General features: G+C 28.5%; 5 protein-coding genes across 7 annotated transcripts; 4 read left to right on the top strand and 1 right to left on the bottom strand.

The window, feature by feature from the left end:
- Window positions 1-581: 581 nt before the first annotated feature.
- On the top strand, window positions 582-5,903 carry ImpE3 (Ecdysone-inducible gene E3). Its single transcript, XM_015329920.2, has 4 exons — window positions 582-1,592; window positions 2,633-2,713; window positions 2,852-3,507; window positions 4,644-5,903. Exons 1-4 carry the CDS (start codon window positions 1,548-1,550, stop codon window positions 5,023-5,025), a joined length of 1,164 nt encoding a protein of 387 aa, XP_015185406.2. The 5' UTR covers window positions 582-1,547; the 3' UTR covers window positions 5,026-5,903.
- Window positions 5,904-7,241: 1,338 nt separating this feature from the next.
- On the top strand, window positions 7,242-11,199 carry LOC107071195 (uncharacterized). Its single transcript, XM_015329982.2, has 2 exons — window positions 7,242-7,526; window positions 8,184-11,199. Exons 1-2 carry the CDS (start codon window positions 7,491-7,493, stop codon window positions 8,769-8,771), a joined length of 624 nt encoding a protein of 207 aa, XP_015185468.2. The 5' UTR covers window positions 7,242-7,490; the 3' UTR covers window positions 8,772-11,199.
- Window positions 11,160-13,353, bottom strand: LOC107071194 (uncharacterized). The gene is given in 3 exon segments (XM_015329978.2): window positions 11,160-11,755; window positions 11,757-12,770; window positions 12,857-13,353. Coding segments are annotated over 3 exon segments (1,485 nt in total). The 5' UTR covers window positions 13,052-13,353; the 3' UTR covers window positions 11,160-11,479.
- A 233-nt stretch (window positions 13,354-13,586) lies between these two features.
- On the top strand, window positions 13,587-15,910 carry LOC107071201 (uncharacterized). 2 transcript variants are annotated; one of them, XM_015329989.2, is made up of 2 exons: window positions 13,587-14,027; window positions 14,118-15,910. In XM_015329989.2, the coding sequence occupies exons 1-2, from the start codon at window positions 13,894-13,896 to the stop codon at window positions 15,574-15,576; spliced, it is 1,593 nt and encodes a 530-aa protein (XP_015185475.2). In that variant the 5' UTR covers window positions 13,587-13,893; the 3' UTR covers window positions 15,577-15,910. The 2 variants fall into 2 exon arrangements, with proteins under 2 accessions (XP_015185475.2, XP_089028009.1); XM_089171883.1 differs by having other exon boundaries at window positions 13,588-14,027; window positions 14,105-15,910.
- A 572-nt stretch (window positions 15,911-16,482) lies between these two features.
- On the top strand, window positions 16,483-21,053 carry LOC107071170 (uncharacterized). Of its 2 annotated transcripts, XM_015329922.2 has the most exons (5): window positions 16,483-16,815; window positions 16,904-17,138; window positions 17,229-17,353; window positions 17,468-17,660; window positions 17,751-21,053. In XM_015329922.2, the coding sequence occupies exons 1-5, from the start codon at window positions 16,618-16,620 to the stop codon at window positions 17,846-17,848; spliced, it is 849 nt and encodes a 282-aa protein (XP_015185408.2). In that variant the 5' UTR covers window positions 16,483-16,617; the 3' UTR covers window positions 17,849-21,053. The 2 variants fall into 2 exon arrangements, with proteins under 2 accessions (XP_015185408.2, XP_015185407.2); XM_015329921.2 differs by having other exon boundaries at window positions 16,904-17,353.
- The last annotated feature ends 1,479 nt before the right edge of the window (window positions 21,054-22,532 follow it).

Genomic DNA, 22,532 nt, shown 5'->3' with positions numbered 1-22,532 from the left:
AAAAGCAAAATAAATTTATACAGTAAAAAAACTGAATAAATCATTAAGCTAATTTTTTATTAATAATTCTTATCTCAAATATGAATTGTTCTTAATCTAAATTATTGTTTTAACATGTACCTGTCACAAAATAATAAAATATTCAAATATTAGCAAATAAGAGTATTATTTATAAATAATAAAATAATAAATTATATTTTTTAATGTATATACCTTTCACAAAATAATACAATTTACAAATATTAGCAAATAGGGGTATTTTTTATAAATAATAATTTAATAAATTATAGTTTTTAATATATACCTATCACAAAATAATAAAATATACAAATACTGTTAGTATTTGTACCCTATTTGATAAATAGGGGTATTTTTTATAAATAATAAATTAATAAATTATATTTTTTAACATATACTTGCCACAAAATAATAAAACATACAAGTACTAGCAAATAGGGGTATTTTTGATAAATAATAAAAATAATAAATTATAGTTCTTAACATATACCTGTCATAAAATAATACAATTTACAAATACTAACAAATGGGGGTATTTTTCATAAATAATAAATTAATAATAAAAGTTATAAAACAATAGAAAAGAAAGAAGAATGCACTTTGAATGTCAAAAAAAAAAAAAGAAAAATAAAAAAACAATCAAGTACAGTAATGAAAAGAGAAAGAAATAGTTCAGCGTTCCATGTTAACGCACAAGAAGACGCATGTTGAATAACGAAGAAAGAAATAAGCAGAACTTAATTTAAGTGTCACGCCTGACAATTGCAACGGCACTTATGGTAGTTCGCAGTCGCATAAAGTCGTTGCTATGAAATCTACTTAGGTCGTTTTTAACCACACACAAACACAAACACACATATTTATATTTTACTTTGATCTTTGCGTGTACTATCACGTTTTAATCTCAATGCAATTAATGTATACCCCAGTCATCATTTAAAAACTTGACGTATGGTTAGATAGAAAAAAAAAAAAAGAGAAACTAGGAAGCATAGTTACATTAGAGTAATGAAAACTAAAAATAAAAAAAAAAAATTAAGAGGAAATAGAAGAAGAAGAAGATGTATGTGTGTGTATGAACGTGTATGTTCCTCCCATCATTTATGAACTTGACGTATGTTGGATATAAAAACAAAAAATAGATTGAAGAAAATGAAAAAGAAGATAGAAGAAGGTAAAAGAAGGTAAAAGAAGGAAGAAGAAGAAGAAGAAGAAGAAGAAAAACGAAAATGAAAAAGGTAGACGAGAAGAGAATGTAGATGTGTGTATAGAGTCGTGGCCGAGGACGACCTGGAACCGTTACCATGAGACTTTTCGAAACAGAACAGCAACAGTCTCTTTCCAACACTCGTTGGTGTAAGCTTCCGATCAAACACGAACTATCTATAAATTACAATTACGAATAAATACAATTACAATTATCGTTGATAATAATTTTAATCAAAGTAAGAAACTTCAAACGATCTCAACACGAATTCTTCTTGTCAGTGATACGAATTGAAACCAAAAGAATACAAATAAAAAAAGAAATGAAGTTAATCTACAATTTCTTAGTTCTGTTATTTGTACGAGAGGTAAGCGTTTTAATCAGTTAAGTACGTTTGACGTGTATACTCGTCGTGTAAAATACTCAAAACATTATCATTAACTATAAAAACTCGAAATTTCAATAAAATGTAATAAGAATATTATTTGGTGATATATGTTACCTTTTATATTACCAATAAGTAAAGTTAAGTGCGTTCGATGCGTTTGACGTGTATACTCGTCGTGTAAAATACCAAAACATTATCATTGACTATAAAAACTCGAAATTTCAATAAAATGTAATAAGAATATTATTTGGTGATATATGTTAGCTTTTATATTACCAAAATAAGATCTCAATGTATTTTATTGAGATTTATTTAATTGATTTTTATTAATAAGAAGATGTGCCTGTCGTTTGCTCAAAAAAAATGGAAAATGCAAAGAAACCACTTGTTTTGTCTGGTTAAACTTTGTTTTTTGATTTAGCAGTTTAACAAAATTCTCTTTAATTAATTATCACTTAAGAACATTGTTGATTCATTTGACAATTGTATAAAATGAAAAACAACAAAAGGGTCAATCAAAATTAACAGTAATGTTGTTTCAAACGTTCCTTTCATGATATTAAATCAACATATTCTTTATCAATGGAAGAAGAAATATTTAAAAAAAAAAAATAACTTTGATCTTCTATTTTTTATGAAAAATATCTAAAAATTATCTATCAATGTTTCTTCTGTCAATATAAAAAAAAAAAAAATCATCTCATGTGTAACTTCGTATTCACTCTTGAGTAATTATTACTGGTACAATTAATCAAAGTGCTTGGAATGTAAATAAAATATGAAAATAAAAGAAAGAGAAAGAGAGAGAGAGAGAAAGAGAGCTAATTAACAAAGTTACATAGGAAAAGAAAAGGATGCAACGTCGAAATCGGACAACTACGTTTCCAATTTCAATGAAAGCATTAATTAAAAAGTATATATATATATATATATATATATATATATATATATATATATATATATATATATATACGTATGGCGTATTCTTTTTTTTTTTTTCTTTTTTTTTGTGTGTGCAGGCATTCGGTGCGGTTGCTAGGAAACCCCCAGCTTTTTCAAATCCAGTCTATTCGAATGCATATCTTCCAGCAGCTATGCAGGTAAGTGCAATTTTTGTCTGATCCTAAAACAATAAAAAAAAAAAAAATAAATTTAAAAGAAGATAGAAAAGAACACATGAAAAGAACGATTTCTTCATTGATTTGATATTAAATTAATTAATTGATAATAATATTCAGGTGATATTTCATGCAGTGGATCAATTAAAAATAATTCAAGCAGAAAAAACAATGGAAACTACTAGCATTGCTTCTACTTCTTCTTCTATTTCTTCTACTTCAACTTTCGTACAAATGAACGAACCTACGACAATGGGAATAATCGATGATGATGATAATACGAAAGAAACGGAAATAATGGAAATGGCTGAAACAGTTACGAAAAGTTTTAATAATAAAAATGAAGAAAAATTGTATTATAACGTAGAATATCCAACAACAACTTTGGGAAGTTCGATAATCGATGATGAACATCAAGAATTACCAGAGTCTCATGAGGAAACGCCGGAAATGAATTATGCAACTCCGGAAACGAATTATGAGAAAGCTGAAATGGTCGAGAAAGAAGACACGATAGAAATGAATCAAGAACTTCCGGAAATAAATGAAGAGGAATCAAATATCGATTCGAAAGACTTGACATCATCTACTACTACTACTACTACTACTACTAACACTAAAGTATCTGTAGAAAACCAACCGAGCATCGATAGTATAGTCGAAGGGATTTACGAGATTCTCAAACCCACTTCTACAGATATTTATGAAGATGGGTACGATGAGTATAACGAAAATTTAAAGAAAGAAAAAATCGAAGAAGAGAACGATGAAAACAGGTAGATAATATACACATTTAATATCATTATTATTAATATACTAAATAAAGTTTTTAGGTGAACTAGTGGGGGAGAAAAATAATTTTTAATTATATGATAATATGTTCAGATGTATTAAGATATGTCTTTATATATATAATAATAATAATAATAATAATAATAATAATAATAATATATAATAAGTAAATATATAATATAATATATATTATTATAATATAATTATTATTATATATAATATTATATATTAGCTATATTACTATAAATATAATAATATATAATAAGATATACATATTATATAAATTAATATATATATTATCTTAATATATTAATATATTTAAGTATTTTAATTGAATAATTATTAATTATATAATATATTCGTGGATAAATTGAAAAGGTGTAGGAGCAAAGTATTTTTTTTGTTTCGTCGAAACTAAAAACATTTCAATCCAAATCAGATATGATAAAATAATGTTGAATTAATTAATACAAATTTGAATACGATATTTGATCAATTTATAAAGATAGAACTTCTCTAGACTAATGAAAAGTAATAGAAAAAAGAAAATATTGATAAAACAAGAAAAGATTGACGGCGCATGATTGCACGAAGAAAAAAGTTGATTCCATTTATCGAGTGGTGCAGGATATTGCGAATCTGATGGATATAAATCGATTTCTCATACTCTTTTGCGCCTTTACACAGAATTGCCTGCCTCGCAGAGAAATACACGATAAAATATCATAACGTTTCTTTTCCATCTACCAAAACCAATCAACTAACCAACCAACCAACCAACCAAACTTGTGTCTTACCATATTTTCTTCATTTTATTTCAATGACACGTTTCGTACATACATTATTTTCTTGAAATTCATTTTATCACAAAGTATAGTCCAAATTTTTCACATATTTTCTAATAAGCGTGAAGTTTATTTAAAAAAAAAATGTCGTCTTGATTCTTGTCCTAAAAAAAAAAAACGGAGAAAGAAAAGAGAAGGAAATGAGAGGAAGACAGATGATGTTTAACGATGTCGTTTCTCAAAGTTAAGGAGTCCCCGCCGAGTAGAATAAAAATAAAAGTAATAAAAAAAAAAGAAAAGAAAAGAAGTAGACTTATCTTCTCACCTTGTTTTAGGTTCATGATGCTAGGGGAAAAAGTGACACAAGTACCAAGGCCAAGCTTAAGCAACTACTTAAAGCGTGCCAAAGTAGAGCCTAGGGCATCTTTAGTGCAGTTGGCATCTCTCTACGATGCCCTTGGGAAAGATGCTAGAAAGCAGGGCTATGGTAAGTACTTTGGATACTCTAAAGAAGTCCTGCAGGTGCTCGAAACATCATCCGAAGGTGGTATAGGACCCCAATTGAAGACATTATTGGACAAACTTCTCGAAAGGAATGAACTTACCAGGGAAGATGCTAAGAACAAAACGAACATGGTCATACGTGATCTTCAAGATCCTGCTAGTGAACTTAGCAAAGATCTTAGAAATCTTTTACCACTTCGTTTCTCATCTTAAATATTTTTCTTCTTTTTATTATTATTATTATTATTATTATTATTATTATTATTATTATCCAAACGATAATAGAAATTATTTTTAATTTAATTATTAATAAACGAAAACGTGTGTTAAACTGTTAACTTTGAAATTGTTTGTGTTTGGTTTGATTAATCAAAAAAAAAAAAGAACAAAAATTCGTTTCAATGATCATTGAATGGGTTAAGGTTTAATACGTTTATCAATCGTGAAATTAGTAAGGGAAAAAAATACAAGAAATACAACTAAAGTAAAAAAAAGAAGAGAAGATTAAAATCATCCCTGTTGAAATAAAATGACGAAGGGTTAGTACGTGATCCGAATTCATCATTTTTACATCTACTTCAGATACTGTAAAAGCAACCCACAAAAAAAAAATGAAGGTACGTTAAAAATCTTTCTGAACGATAAATGACAGGATTTTTTTATTAAGTTATTGCGAATTAGTGTCTCTACGTTCAACCAAATTAAACCAAATTACATTGATCTACGAACAAATGAATTATTTCATTATTCTAACATTATCATTATCATTATTATTATTGTTATGAGAAAATGAAAAACACATTTCAGCACTATTTATTATTATTATTATTATTATTAAGTACCTAATGAATAAGTTTAATGATAATATGTAATTGAATATATTTAAAAAAAAGATTGTATACGTTGACAAATATATTATCGAAACAAAAAAAATCGAAATAAACGATTGACATTAGATCAGATATACTTATAAAGACAATAGATTAGATATTATTATTAACTGGCATTAGAAACTCGAAAGTTCTTTTGTATTATCTGCAGATAGGAATCATTTGAAACATAAATTTCAAATATATTTCATAAATCTCTGATATATCTTTTTTTCACTTTAATTCTTTCAATCAATATTCTATTAAGAATTCTGACAGGTCGCTGTTACTTACAGACAAGTGTATGTATGTATATTCGTTCTGGCTTTCAACGAGAAAGTAAACATCTTCGAAACATCTGCGTCTCGTAAAAAAAAAAAGCAAGCAACCCCATTCCTCTCTTCCTTCTTCTCAAATTCGATATTTCACGTGTGTGTGTGTGTGTGTGTGTGAGTACGTCGTCAGCATCTTTAAACGTTTATCCTATATCCTAGAAATCTTTTCCAGTAACTGTTCCATTATACTGAACGAAGTTCATATATATCATCCAAAATGTCTTCATTTGGATTATGAAAAACGATGTCTCATACAGGATTGACTCATATGTTTAAATATTAATAAAGATCCTTTGAATGGTGTATCGTCTAATCAAAATGTCATTGTCTAAAAAACCACAGCTAGCTGGTTGTTGTGGTTCTAAGAATGAAATAAAGAAAAAAATCTACCCAATCAATTTCTTACATTTGCATACACACGTATTATTAACATACGTCTACATCGAAATAATAATTAAATGAATAATTATGAATTTATGATAAATACAAATTAAATAAAATACATTTTTTGAGGCTTATGGTCTCGAGAGAGACCAGACAGACCTCAGCGTATAATTGTAAAAGAAAATTACGTTTCTTGATTGAAAGATCTTCAGGGTAGGATGATCAGTCCTACCATGCCATTAACTTTTCATAAATAATAATAATAATTAATTAAATTAACAAGTAATCAATCACATATTTAAAGTAATAAAATGTATATTTTAAAATGAATAATACGTGTGTTATGTTTGACGTAAGATTGAAATGAATAAAAATACATTTTCCAACCACGTAATTAAAGACTACGTCGACAAAAAGTTTGCGTAAACGTTTGACATAATAATAAAATCTCGCGTATAAATAATAGCAAGTAAATCGAGAAGGTAATGTGCATATTAATGATTTAAAATTATAAAAAAAAAAAAAAAAGAAAAATACCTAATCAACAATTTTCAATGTTCAAATATTCATCCTACAGAAAAAGAAATGAGATGAGATTATTCGATTGAATAAAAATTGATATAAATGAATAAATAGGATTGATGGGTATTATTTTAGTATTATTTTGAAAAAACACCTTGACCCATCGTCGAATCCAAAGATCGATATTGTTTAATACTCCCGGGATTATGAGTTGGCAAAGACTCGACAATGAGGCGCATCGATACGTGCTCGGAATGGCCAAACAATGTATTGACTAATTCTGTGTGTCAATTGGTGTATCCAATACTTCAATGGCGCGGGCAAAGACAATAAAGATGAGTATTATCGTTCTATCGAAAAAGATCGATTGTGTTTTACGCTGTTGGATTGTACAAAGGTATAAATTGATTTTGAAATTGATCGGGACCTTCAGTTGTACGTTCGACCAGTGTGGGCCCCCGATCTCAAGTCTGTGGACATAACAAATTACGTTGAATAAATCAAATTAATTGAAATTAATTATAATTGTTATTTAAAAAAAAAATAAATAAAATAAATAATTAATAAAATGAAATACTCGTTGGTATACTGTTTGCTTCTTTGCGTAAGTAATTTTTAAATTATTATTATTATTATTATTTAATTTTTATAAATTATGTGTGTGTAACTTTAAAAATATTTATTTTTTATTAATTAAAAATTCATCTTGTACAAATAAGTTGGACCAATTATAGTATTCTTTGCAATATTATAATAATATTCAATGTTAAATTAAATATAGCAAATATTGATTATTTTAATCTTGCTATTAAAGGTTTATTTTATTTACGAATAACCAAATTTTAATAGAATATTTTGATCAATATGCAAATATGGAAATTAATCGTCCATGACAATTATTCTGAAAATCAACAATTTTACATACGACAAAAAAAAACACAGTTAATTTCTGAGCTTACGTAAGCATTATTATATTCACATACTACTTCATATGTATGTCTCGTAATAAGAAATATAAAACAAAAAAATAATTGAAGAATAACGTTTGTGAATTTTAATGACGACATTAAACGAGGAACCACGCGCGTCAAAAACAACGTGCCTCGTAAAAATGAACACTAAAAGTACGAAGTAAAACAAAATGGCATTGACATCGCTCGTACACTCATTCAAATCCTTTTTCCCTTACTATCAATCGACATGTTTAGATTTAATATATTTAAATAATTACAAAATAATTTGAATTCGTATATTTTAACAGCTCCTGTTAACGAGAGTACAAACGAAGCCGCAAATAACAAAATTATTTCCAATCGAAGAAATACTCACGAACGATCATCGAGAAAACAACAACAACAACAACGAGACGAGATTGTTCGACAAGTTGCTTGGAAAATTACGTTCAACGTATAATTTTGTATTTCATAAAACTGACGATAATGCTGCGAACAATAAGACAGAAGTTCAAAATATGGGAATCGATAAAACACCTAATTCCAATGTATTTAATTGGAATAATCCTAATTTCAAATTAACGAAAGAAATAGAAAACCCCAAAGAAGAGCCCGTATATCAAACGAGAATAGAAACACTTTACGATGCTCCAAAAAATGATAAATTCGACGAATTGCAACCCTTGGAATCTTTGGAACCATTGATGCCATTGGATTTCAACGAAGATATTAATAAAAATGACGAAGTTGAATTTGTAACACCGGCAACTGATTCCAATTTTTCGGCAACTCTGAGTCGTCATTTCGTCGATTGGCTTGGTTCTCTTTTAGGAATTTCATACGGAATTTACAGTAAATTTTCAAGAGCCATTTATCAAAATAACACACTTTATTAGGGTCAATGGCATACGCGATGAACATACTTGGACTTTTGCTTCTTTCTTCTCTAAAATTGACAAATTTATAATTAAATAATTATTTTGTAATATTATATTATACAAATAATTGTATACTCACTTGAAATTCGTGTGCCATTTTCCTGTAATAAAGGTTATTTGATTAAATAAACAAATATATAAATGGCGCCTCATATAATGCATATTCAAAATTGTCTTCTTGTTACACGCTTTTATTAAAAAATATGTCAATCTGAAAAATACATATATATATATGTATATATGTACATACGTCTTTTTGTTCTTTTATTCACTTTTTTTTTTGTGGTTGTTGTATTTTGGCAATTTAATCAAATTATCTATCATCAAACAATGATAAACTTCTTCTCGAATAAAACTGTGCCGTGAATTTCAATCAATTTCCATTCATTCTTAACTTAATCATTCGATGAATAATTTTGTCATTCTTATAACTAAGTAAGATGAATAAAAATTCGTTAATTAATTAGATTATTTTAAAAAATGTTATACAATAATTAAACGTATTCGCTGCTATCTATTAATCATGTGGAAGTATGTTTAAAAAAATTGATCAAAATAGCTGTAAATAAAATGAAAATGATACTAATGAAATACTGCTAATCTTACGATCACCTTACGGGTACACCTAAAGTCTTTGGTTCTATTATAATAATAATACGTGATAATGACATTTCGTATTATGCCAATATCTATCACGATTGTTATATTTACAGTTTCATATGTGTATTTGTATAAGAAGTATAAGAATATCGTAAAAGGGGCAGACTCAATAAGTCAAGTCTGTCGAGAGTAATCGGAAGTTCTTTTTTTGCGAATAAGAGACACTGTCGAGAAAATTACAAATTCTATTATTGATAATTGAAAAAAAATGTTGATAATATATTCAAATGATGAATATTTCTTCAAAGTGTCTCTTTTCTTCATGACTATTACAAATATACGAATTGATTTTCAATTTATCACATGTACAAATAACTTCGAATTTGTACATAAGTTCAATCAGATAAAACATATCGAAGTTCTCATTCTCTCTTTTTTCTAAATTTTACATATAATATTTGTTTTTGTTTTTTTTTTTATTTCTTTCAGGATAAATATGAATTAATTTATCACCACAATGCGTGACCATCCTAACGTTTATACGTTTTTTTTCTTCTTCTTCTTCTTCTTCTTCTTATTTATATAAGAAATTGTTTTTAAAAATAAAAATACAAAAAAGATAAAATAAGAATATATGATTAATTTCTTCTTTAACACGTTAATGATTTGATAAATTGATTCATATTAAAATAATAATCGTTATGCAATATATCAGCCTTTGTACAATTGTAATGAAAATTCGTGTAATTTGATTAAAATAATATTAGAAAAACTATATCGTATATATATATGGATGATACAATTAATACAATGTATGGCAAATATTTCTGAATGATTTATGATATCGATTAAATTATTAATAATATCTAAAAAAAAAAAAAAATCGAATCGAACTAATCTAATTTCGGATATGAAATATCAACGAACATTTGTTTTCCTAATAACGCATAATTAATTACATATATATATATATATAAATATATACGTACATGATATACATTGTGTACTTGCAATGGTACTCCTTTATAATCAGAATGCATCCTATTGACAAAAATGACTAAATAATTCACTTAACTTAAGGATAACGTATTGATCAATATTAGAAATTAGAAAATAGAAATATAATACTAGAAGAGTATAAAGCTGATGCTTCATTATCTTATTTCTAATGACATCCAGCTCTCTCTCTCTCTCTCTCTTTCTCTCACACCTCTCATCCCTTATTTAAAACTTTTCTTTCACATTTATTCGTCGACTAGAAACAAAATGCACTTTTGTTGATTTATTTGGTTAAACTTACATACGTGCAGATTATTATGTCAACGAATTAAGTCAACAACAACAAAAAATGGACAACAAATCAATTTCATGATTTATTTCATATAAGATATGACGCGAAATTATTAAAAATATAAATGTCAATGAGTTTCATCCAATTTTTGTTCACTTGCTTCGTTATCATAATTATCAACACATATGCAAAACAAGTAATCCACATGCTATATGGATTTGTTCATTTTTATAATAGCATTTAAAAAAAAAAAAAAACTATCTAATCCGACCTTTTTTGTTAAAAGAAAATTAAATTTAAATTAATTTAATATATGTGTTAGCATACGTTCGCCATGATAACGTACTTAAGGCATCATTCATTGAACATTGATTTTCTTTTCTTATCTTTTCTTTTTTTGTCAACTAATCGGATGCTTCTCTCTTCCTTCAAAAATTTTAACAAATTCCATACAGTTTTTCTTTTTTTTTTTTTTTTTTTTTTTTTGAAAAACAAGATCACGATTTAGTAAATATATTCGTTAAAAATAATAAATCCCTTTATAATTGGCATAATATTTACGTCTAAATTTAAAAAACTGCAAGAAAATATCTTTGCATTATTATTATCTTAATATTTACTATCACCATATTTATGAAATTGAAAAAGTATATTAAATATGAATTTGATTCAGAGAAGATCCCATTGCCAATTAAATTGTGTTGAATTCAACACGTAACCTTTCTAAGCAATTTATTGTTTACGATGATGTTATCTATATTAATTACGTTTACAACTAAGAAGGTGTTACGTAGCTTATATTTTCACTTATATTTGCAAATGGCTGTTGAGCCATAATATCTCTCAGAGCTTCTTCCGTAATTGACAAAGAAGAACCAGTGAATAACAATTGATCCTTTTGTAAATGTTGAATGTGTTGAAGTAAATTTGAACTGTCTTTCATAAGAAAATTGATTTCTTGTTGTTTAGGCATTGACAAAACTTCGACAGTTTTGTCACAGATTTCTTTTGCTTCAGTATCAAATACATCCTTCTTACTTTTACCCTTTTTTCGTAGCTAAATGCGTTTGAGTATGTTTATGCAAATGATCTTTTCGTGCAAAGGCCTTTTGACATATAACGCATATAAAATTTTTATTACCTGAATGAATAACGTTGTGTCTTCTCAAATGTTCATTCCTTTTAAAAGCTTTTTCGCACAAGGAACACTTAAAAGGCCTTTTGTTTGAATGACCACGCATGTGTTGATCCAAATGTTCTTTCCTCTTCAACATTGCATCGCATAACCCACATTGATATTTTCGTTCTTGCATATGAACTTGTCTGTGTTGTTTTACCTGTGACACTTCATGAAAAATTTCATTGCAATCAGGACATGAATATATTTTGGAACCATCTAAACCAACGGTTATTTTGAATTCTTTAAGTTTAGCTCTAAATTTCATTACTTTTTGGTTCTTGGGTGGATCAGTTTGTACTTGTTGTTCTACTTTCATAACTTGCGTGTTACTTTCACAAACTTCTTGATTCGATATCAAATTAACGTTAAAATCATTATGATTCAATGATGCATCTATTTGTTCTGAGTTTACAAAATGATTACCATTTTGTGTTTGAGCATTTCTAAATCCTGGTACACTAGGAATGTTTAGAATATTGTTTTGAATAGGCTCCGTTTTCTCTTCCTTAGGTTGTTCGTTTTGTAACTTCATTATTTGTAAATTAATTAATGGCATATTGGCAATGCTAGATGCTTGTATCTTCTGAATATATTCCGCCATATTAGAACCTTGTAATTGAAAAACTTGCTGAAAATCTTCAGAAATGATTACTTCATTATCAGTCTTATTCTCTTCCTTGGAAGTATCTATTTGCGACATAGAAGGTAAGTACACATTAGGTATAATCCTCATTGGTATAGAATTCGATTGGACATTAATTAAAGAGGCATTGCTCTGATTGTAATTAGGAATGTTAAGGGCACACTGTTTCTCGTATAGCTGCATAATTGGACTAGATTCGGTCAAAGTTAACAGAGATCCAGGATATTTGTTCGGTGAATTAACCTAAAGAAATATTCATGATTACACAATTATAAATACATGTAAAAAAAAAATAATAAAGCAAAATTATTACAAATGTTCATATTTACAATAATCTGCTGCTTGTTTTGATTCAATCCAGTAGCCACACTGTAAACAGGACTATGTTGAGCCATCGATAATTCAATAGCACTGCTACTTATGTTGAATTGATTAAGATCATTAAGAAATGGATCCATTCTTAATGTTATTTCAGAAAATTGTGGCAGTGTGCCTTGAATATTATTACTTTCATTGAAATTCATGTTTTATTCTTAAAAAATTGATCTAGTTACGCGCGCATTCGTAAAAACCATAGCATACAATATGTTTCTAACCTATAATTACAGGCAAATTCGAAATACGTTTTAATAAAACAATCTTTGGTCTCACTTTTCATTAATAAAAAAGAGAAGACAAAAAACGAAAATATTTCTTATACGAAGAAATGTCGATATAAAATACGATGAGTATAATTAAATTAAAAATAAACTTAAAGACCAAAGATATATATTGAACTCCGAACGCACGCGGCGTCGTCAACAACGAACTAACATGGTTGCTTATTACAATACGGTTCAAGAAAAACGCGCCAAATTCAAATTATTTAAATAATTCTTCAAAAATATTTCATTGGTTTATATGACCCACACAAATTTCTTTACCGAGTAATCGACGTTACGTTTCTCCTTTATCAAAATTACTTTTACAAATATTATCGTTGTTACATTTTCAAAAAAACATAAATAAATGAAATGAAGGAAAATTTTCTTTCTATTATATTGGTCAAACTGAAACGTTTCTTGTTGTTGTTTACAGTTGATGCTACACCAACTTCGTTTCGTTTATCGAGTAATAGAAAATATTCTAACTCATTTGTCGATTGATAAATGCAATTTGCAATATTATTATGTTTTAAAAAGATATCTTTTTAAATAGATAAATAAATACAGGTCAGATCTGTAATACAAATAGAAGAAAAATGTATTTCTTCAATGTCTATTCTACTTTCCAATAAAATATATTTTAATGAGATCATGACATATATATATCTTCAACTTTGAACTATGCATAAGAATGCATGTGATTAATATAAACAAAATATTGCATGTACATGGATGAAGATTCTGAACAATTGTTAGATTATTTACGTAAAAAAAGCAGAACTTTGCTAGCTTTTACAGAAACTAATTCTAAGAAGATCAATAACGAGATTCAAAGATTGAATCAGAAGAATTCATTGTTAGTACAATTCCAAAAAAAAATAATTAACTATTGAAAGTGGTGTAACTATTTGAAATAATAAGCCATATCTACAGCTTTTATTTACAGAAAATTAAGAAGACCAAATTGTTATTTAAAAGACCGTAAAGAGATATGGAACTTGAGGAACGATTCAAGTGCCGTTAACAATCTATTGTGTCCAGAGTATCATTCTGAAATTAAAAATCTAACAACATGTTCATCGGTTCCTAACATGCGTCCATTGGAAAGAATTGTCATACCATCTAAAAATTTATCCCATTCACATTGTGTAGTAAGTAGGAAACCGGTGAAAGAATGTTATTGCAATGTTGAGATCAAAAAATTACAAACTCGTTCTCCAAGAACCATACATAAACCTACTCCATCTTGTAATTATTGTAAAAATCATATTTGTCATGTGCCATTGACGATAAATGAAAATAATATAGGAGATACACTATCACCACCTATTAGTTGTGAAACTATTCGTAGAGTACAAAAAATTAATTATCATCCTCAGTCGCAATTTCTTCGCAATGTTCAAAAGAAAGTTTCTGTTCTTAAGAATGTACCTTCTGGTGATTGTCCTGACAGTTGTCCAAGATCATCGTATTATCACAAATTGAGGACTGATAAAACTTCCATGGTAATGGATACAAATACTCGACCAAAAATTGTTACAGAACAAATAAACAAGTCTAGTGACATTGACTTGGAGAAATTGAGTTCTACTCAGAGAGTATCAAGTTCTCTGATAGATGAAGAAGAAGAAGGAGAAGAAGAAGAAGAAGTAGAAGAAGAAGTAGAGGAAGAAGAAACTGAGACAAAAGTAATAGAAAAAGTAAGCAAGGGTATTCAAGTACCTTCGAGGAAACAATCTCAATCGAAATTTCAAGTTAAAAGAACTATATCTTCAAAAAAATGTATATCAGAAGGATGTAAAGGTAAATCTGTTTCAAGATCACCTTCTATCGGTAAAAAGACTGTAAAATCATCTACTGTAGATTGTCAGTGTTATGACAAAAGTAAAGAGGACAAATTTAGCAAAGATTTGGAAACGTATCGTGTTTATTCAGAAGATTATGAAGATGTCGATGATAAATTGAAAAAATGGTCATCGCATGAGAAAGTGGATCAAAGAAAAGCTTTAACATCTCCAAATAGTAAAGTTAAAGAATTAAGAAAATTTCGTGAAGAAAATTATTTCGACACTCATGGATCGAGTCAAACACTTTTGTCATCGGATTCTTCAAAATCGTTACAACAATATACTTTGAATGATAGACTTTTTGCTGAACCTTTCAAAAGAATTCACAAAAAGGATTTGGTTGTAACGATGCCACCATGTGCAACGATACAAAAGAAACGTGTTCATTATTTTCCTAGATATATAGTAAGACAAGAGAAAAATAATTGTAATACGAATTACAAGAAAAAACGTTGCCAAAGTTGTCCATTGACTGGACATGCAATAGATCTTGGAATTTCTAAACCTCGTCCGGTATTGAATAGCTTGGCATTAAAATATCAAAAGAGACTTCCTTAATGTGAAGAAGTATTTTTATTATTTAAAAGAATTTTTTTTATTAATTGATTTATATTATTCCATTACACATGTGTGTGTAATTGTATACATTTTTTTTTATAGTACACAGAGTAATTTTTATCCAAAGATCATTTTTATAATCTTTTTTTTTTTTTAATGAAAATTGTTTTAACCGATCAAAGCGTATCAATTTTTAATCTCGTATTTAAATCTTTTTCTAGTTTTTAAAAAAATTTCATGATAAAGTGATAAAAGAGATCGTATTATTTAATAAATTAAATAAATGATAATATTATAAATATCTACGAAATGTCTGTAAATAAATAACCATCGATTTTATTTTTAAATATAATTAATGATATGTACAATAATTCGAACAATCTGTAAAACGGTCATTTATAATAAATTATTAGAAACAAAATTAATAACATATTAAGAATAAAGTTAAAAATAAAAATATCTTACTTACCAAAAGAAAATGAACATATTTTAAACAAATTTTCATGGAGGTTGAAATCGTCTAGTAACTTTTTCAAATTTGTCAGCGTAAGCGCGCGCATAATAAAAGAAATGATGGGGAAAAAAATATTCTCCCAGAAAATTAATTTTTATTTATAAATCGCTCATCTGTACATATAGAACTAAGTAGTAATACGAAAAACTAGAAATCAGCCAATAGGAGAGCTGGATTTTTGAAATATAAATCCAATCATTCTTTCATAGTTGAATAGAATATCGAATTTAATTAAATTTATTTTTATTTAATTAATTTAATTAGAAAATGTATATATTTAAATAAAAATCATACAATAATAATAATAAATTTATGTAACATATATATTATAATGAATTAAACTAGAAACGTTGATGAACGCGCTGTTTTAATAAGCAAAGTTGGTAGTACTGCTACGAAATATAAACTTGGATTGACAGTTAGAATCGACTAGATATTGTAGTTCCATTGTTTTTAATCTTTCTTTCTTTTAAATTTATTTTCGTTAAATCTCGTCTTTCTATTAATTAAAATATATCAAAATCAAAATGGTTGTTGCAATTAAAAATGTACGCTTATTCGATGGTCGCATTAAAGCACTTAATTCAAATGGAACTGCTGAAATTGTGTTCTCCTATAATGGCAAACTGCAAATAGCAGCTCTTGATAAACATACATTTTTTTATAATGCTCGAGAAATACCAAAACAAGAACGTTTAAGTAAATACGTTTCTGTCAACACAGAGGTATATTTTTTCATACGTTGATATTAATTTGAAAAAAAAAAAACAAAAGTAATATACTTCATTTAATAATGTTGTACTTTATTTGTAGGTATTTTTTATTGGTAATTATATAAAAACAGATGCAATACGTGAACAATGGTTAACACTCATGTGTTGGCCAAAGGAACATAGCCTTGGAGATAAAATTGTTATAAAAGGAGGAATGGTTAACATTCCAGGACGTATAATCAATTTAGATGATAAAGAAGGATTTTTGAACCCAATTGAATGTGACGATCAACCATTGAAAGTATTTTTCACGTTAAACGAATCCTATTTCCATGGTACAAAGTTATCCACTCAACCAGAATTATTAGCTAAGTTAAACACAAATACTATCTTATACTTTGATGCTTTACCTTGTTTACCCAAAGAAAATAAATATAATTGCGAATGGCGCGCTACTTGTGTATACGTTGGAAAAAGACCGTCCCTTGACAATGCTGTGGTGGAATCGTCTAATGAAGCTACTAAACAAATTCTGCTAGATATTCAAAAAGTTAGTATATCACTTCCTTATTTCATTATTTTTATAGATTTAAAATATAACTTATATATCTCTTTGATAATTGTGATGATATATTTTCTTTTCTTTTCTTTTTCTCTCTTTTAGTGTTTCATTTTCCCATTAAGTATGTTCATAGTTGGCAAAGGACAATTTTTAGTGAGCATTGACGATAACTTTGGCTTGATATTAGCTCAATTTCAAAATAATGTTTACAAGGAAATATTATTTCATAAAAAGAATGCTTACGTTTTTAATATGTGCTTAGAAAATGAAAAACTATCCAACATTTTTAAAAAAGGTAAAATAATAATACTTCAGTTTATATATTATAAGAGAAAAAAGAAAGAAATATTTATTTAATTAAATATTATTTTATTGTTCATTGTAGGAGATAAATTGCATTTTATCGCAGTTGAAGCTAAAAAATTTGTGGGACTTCTGAAATGGTTTGCTATACAAGTGTCTGTTTGTGACTATGGAGAATAAATTCATTTCAACTACATCAATTATTAGAAGAAATAGGTTTGTAATAATATTGCCAAAGATGCAAATTATTTTAAGACTTACTATATAATTTATTTATTTATATATACATAATATTAAAAATATAAAGCAGGCACGTGACGTAATGCTAATGCATTTAACAAAATCTTATTTTTATTTTTTTAAATGAAGACTGAACGAATATATACTATGACCTATCATGTGTACATATGTACATACATATATATATATATTTTTTTAAAACAAATTTTACAAAGTTATTAGTAATTTAATTTTATAAGAGAAAACACAAATGTTTACATGATAACAATTACTATTTTTAAATCTTTATAAGAAGTGTTTTTAAAATTGCTTCATCAAGAAATCAAAAACAAAATGAATACAAAATCAATTGAATAATTTATTAAAAGATATTTATTTGTATTAATGATGTTGTTAAAAAAATGTTTAATCTCACGATGAATCTTGAATCTTCAAATATGTAATTAAAAATAATTCATAATTTGTTAAGACACTGTAATATTACGAATAAGTTTCTCGGAGAAATACAATTACGATTATTTACCTAAACTTCTTATCTAATATTATTGTTATCAGTTTGTATATATGTGTATATATATCTAAACAATCAAACAAAGGAAGAAAAACAATTTTTTTTTGTATATGTATACATTCTGTAAGTAATTTATTCGTCGCAAATTTTATCCAATAATTATACATACTTATTGAAATAATTTTATTCTTATATTTTTTTTTTATCTCTCACTGTATGTATTTATTTATTTATATATATATATATATATATATATATATATCTAGTAAGATTGTTAATAAATCAAATTTGAAACGTTCTACGTCCTCCTTGATCAAACGCATTTGATCCAACTATAAAGTAATCTAAATGTAAATCAAATTTTAAATGATTAATATGCCATAGAAAGAAAAAAAGATATCAGTAACTGTATTGTACAGTCTCCTTTCATGTATATGTGTATTTGTTTTCTTTTTATACACATATAATACACAATTTTGTTTATTCGAATATTTTGATAACTTTAATTTTAATCTGGTGTCATGAGTCATTGAAAAAAAAAAAAAATAAAGGTGATCTCGATCGTTTCCTAATAAACGATTGAAGTCCGGAGATGGGAGTCCGGGATTCCGTACGGGACACGGCACGCGCTCGTTAAATTATTCATGCTCGTTTTACGGAGTAAGCGAGCAAGCAAGTAAGTAAGTAAGCAAGCAAGCAAGCAAACAAACAAGCAAGTAAGCAAGTTAGCTAGCTAAGATAGCTAACCGAGGCTCGATTACATATGTAGCTAGATGGTGATGCAAATGACACGATGCTAAATAATTCCTTCTATATCCATGATAATCTCGCTTGAAGAGATTTCGCAACGTAGAGAGACGCGGAAGGTCGCGTGAATAAATCATTGTTCCTTGAGAGACACCAGAGGATATATGAAATGCAACCGGCTGCGTTATTCTTCTTCTTCTTCTCTCTTTCTCTGTCTTATTTCAATTCATTATATACCTTCTTTCACTCTGGCAAGGTTGATTCCGTTGTACAAGTAGATACATACATATATACATACTTACGACTATTACCAGCTAGGATTTGTCTTTCGCAAGGCCGATCATGTCAGTTAAACGCTACTTATGTATAATATATACACAGTTGTTGAACGATCGTTGCAAAAAGAGTTCATTTTTCGCTGATCTTTAATAATAACACGACAACGAGATCTGTTGTCTGATGAAATAATTACTTAAATGGCGCGTTTATCTAATGTACAAACTATAATGATCAAATTGATCGATACAGGAAGGGAAAATGCGTTTTAATTGAATCTAGATATACAGGGTAATAAAATAAAATGTATAATATACAAAAAACGTAAATCGCTCAATTTTAAGGATTTTCTAAATAATTTCGTTGGTCTATATTTGAAGATTGAAATAAAAGTTGATTATAAATATTCGAAACAAAAGAGAGCTTTCCCCTCTTCTCTCTTAAAAGTTATTGCGATGATTTCGATCTCTCCTCACCTACCGCACCGTCGGCAGTATTCTCTTGTACTTTTGCTGAACGAGAAAATCCAAGAGGGACGCCTTTCTCCAAGTGTACGGCCTCGTAGAAGAAGGAAGAACTTGTCGGAATGAAAAGATCTCCTGGAGAAGTTTGCTTGCTTTTGCGCCCGGAGGAACGGCCGATCGAATGTGGAGCAACGAACTTGCAACTTCCAGGAAAGAGAAAATAATATCTCTCTCTCTCTCTCTCTAAGAGTAATCCCTAGGAATTTAATTTAAATTTAATTACCAAATGAAGAAAAGGAAGATCTTATTTAATCGTTGTAATAAACTAAGGATATAGTAATCGATTAGAAACTTTCGCTTATTATAGATAAACACTTGTTAAACTATTTTGAATTATTATTAATTCGTGTCATATGTATTGGAAACACGACAAGTTCTCATTCGTTTGACAAATATCTAAGAATCTATAATAGATGACAATCATAACTAACCTTATGTATGTATTATTGGAACAGATGGAACAGATATATATCTACGAACAAAATTCTTTTCGTCATATTTGATAAGCAAACACTTAGGGAACCTATTTTTAGATGACAATGATCATCAACTCGGTTAGCTGATATAGATAGATATATTTGTATACATTGAGAACGATCAATCATCGTCTCTGTGACATCGGAAAAGAAGCCGCAACAAGTGCTAGGACTATTCGAAAGGGAAAGAAGAAAGACATCGAGACATTATTAGCATCAACATTAATAGTAAGAAGAAGATGATGATGTTGATAATGAAGAAAAAGGATACAGGATATTACGAGCATCCGACGACGTGATGAGGATCGAACCTGGCGATTCATGGAGTTGTTTCGATATTACCAACAGTTTTGCAGCATCAAGGCCGCCTCCTTAGCTGAGATCTTGTCTCATGATGACTCACGCCTAGCTGTGGCCGCTACCTCGACGCTCTCTTTACCTCCACCTTCCTTCCTTTCTTCCTTCCTTCCTTCCTTCCTTTTTCTTCATGCCAACCTCCTCAATCTCCTCAAACTCTCTTCAACAACATCGACAGATATATTTCATCTCTTTTTATTTTACTTCAATCTGAATTTTGAGAACGTGTCCTAAACTTCATTACAAGTTCCCCCCCCCCCCAAAAAAAAGAAGAAGAAGACCACTTTTCTATAATTCTTATCAAGAATTTCATTGTATATCCTCATATCGATACATATTTTACATTCCTAACTGTTCCTCGATCGATTCTCGATGGAATTGAAATTAGGGAAGTTCAGTTGAAGATTTAATAGAATTCCAACGAAGGTAGAAAATATCATTCGAGATTCTCGACATGAAAATTTCTATCATACCTTTTATTATCGTTATGTGAAAATATAGTAGATACATAGAAAATAGAGAGAAAAGAGTAAGAAATAGAAGAAGAAGAAGAAGAAGAAAAGTAAACTCGTGCAAACAAGTTCCATTCGTCATAACATACGCACTGTGGTAGGTATAATATAATGGTTTCTATACCTCCGGTGGTTATATACAACCATACTCGAACCTAGAACCAATTATCACTGCATAATCTTTTTGAAATTATTATTATTATCCTTATCTGTCATTTTTGTTTTTCCCATTTACTGAGACATAAAAGAAAAAAATAAAGCGTTCACGTTCAAGTTTCAGTGTATCAATTTAGTTTTCTACGTAATAGAAGGATAGTGGTGGATAGTTGTTGGTGACCTTGAACGATATATATCAACGTGTTCTCATTGAGGTCTAGGAAATGATATCGATCCGATTTCCCTCAACTCTTCCTATACAGTACTCCACTATCCTTTTCTCGAAAGCTTTCCGCGCAAGTTCAGCCGCACTAAACTATGTATATATAGGGAGAGAGTCCTTCGTCGTCATCAGGTGTATACGCGCGATCAATCCGTCGTCTGTCTGATTCCTCCTACAGCAACATACTAGCCTGGACGTTAATGGTACTCGCGCAGAAACTTCTGCGCATTTTCCTATACTACCTTAGAATACCATATTATTATACTTTAAGGTAGTATTCAAGTTTATGGTATATCCACATCCCCTACCTGTTCACATTTTTATCATTTCTACGATTTCTTTCAGTATTTTGTTTTTTTTTTGTTTTCAAGTGTCTGCACCTTATACAGAATATTTTACACTGATACTTCTATTTATTACATTTATTTTGAAAAGTAATATATTATGTTGTACACGTGCCCAAAGTTTGTGAAGATCCACCAATTCCATCCATCCATCCATCCATCCATCCAAGTTTGTAGTAGAGTCAAAGATATAACATCCTACATCCTAAGTTTAGGCAATTAATCAAGCTAAACGTTTAACCAAAGAAAGATAGAGAGAGAGAGAATCATTCGAAACACTGTACGCAAATGGTAGTATGGCAATGTTCTCGTAAAAAGAAAGACAGACAGAGACAGAGAGAGAGAGAGAGAGAGATATTTCGGAAGTGACCTTGAAGTAGCCGTTTAAACTCATGAACGAGACGATCCACGTCTGCGACCGGTTGACCCGGGTACGTAAAAGTGAAAAAGTAAGAAGGAAAAATAAAGGAATAAAAAGAGAGAGAGAGAGAGAAGAGG

Source organism: Polistes dominula, unplaced genomic scaffold (genome assembly GCF_049000335.1).
Source record: "Polistes dominula isolate Pdom_NZ unplaced genomic scaffold, Pdom_raw_medaka contig_73, whole genome shotgun sequence".
NCBI classification, from domain to species: Eukaryota; Metazoa; Arthropoda; class Insecta; order Hymenoptera; family Vespidae; genus Polistes; species Polistes dominula.
The sequence above is the reverse complement of the archived record's forward strand: the minus strand, read 5'-3'. Positions and strand labels throughout refer to the sequence as shown.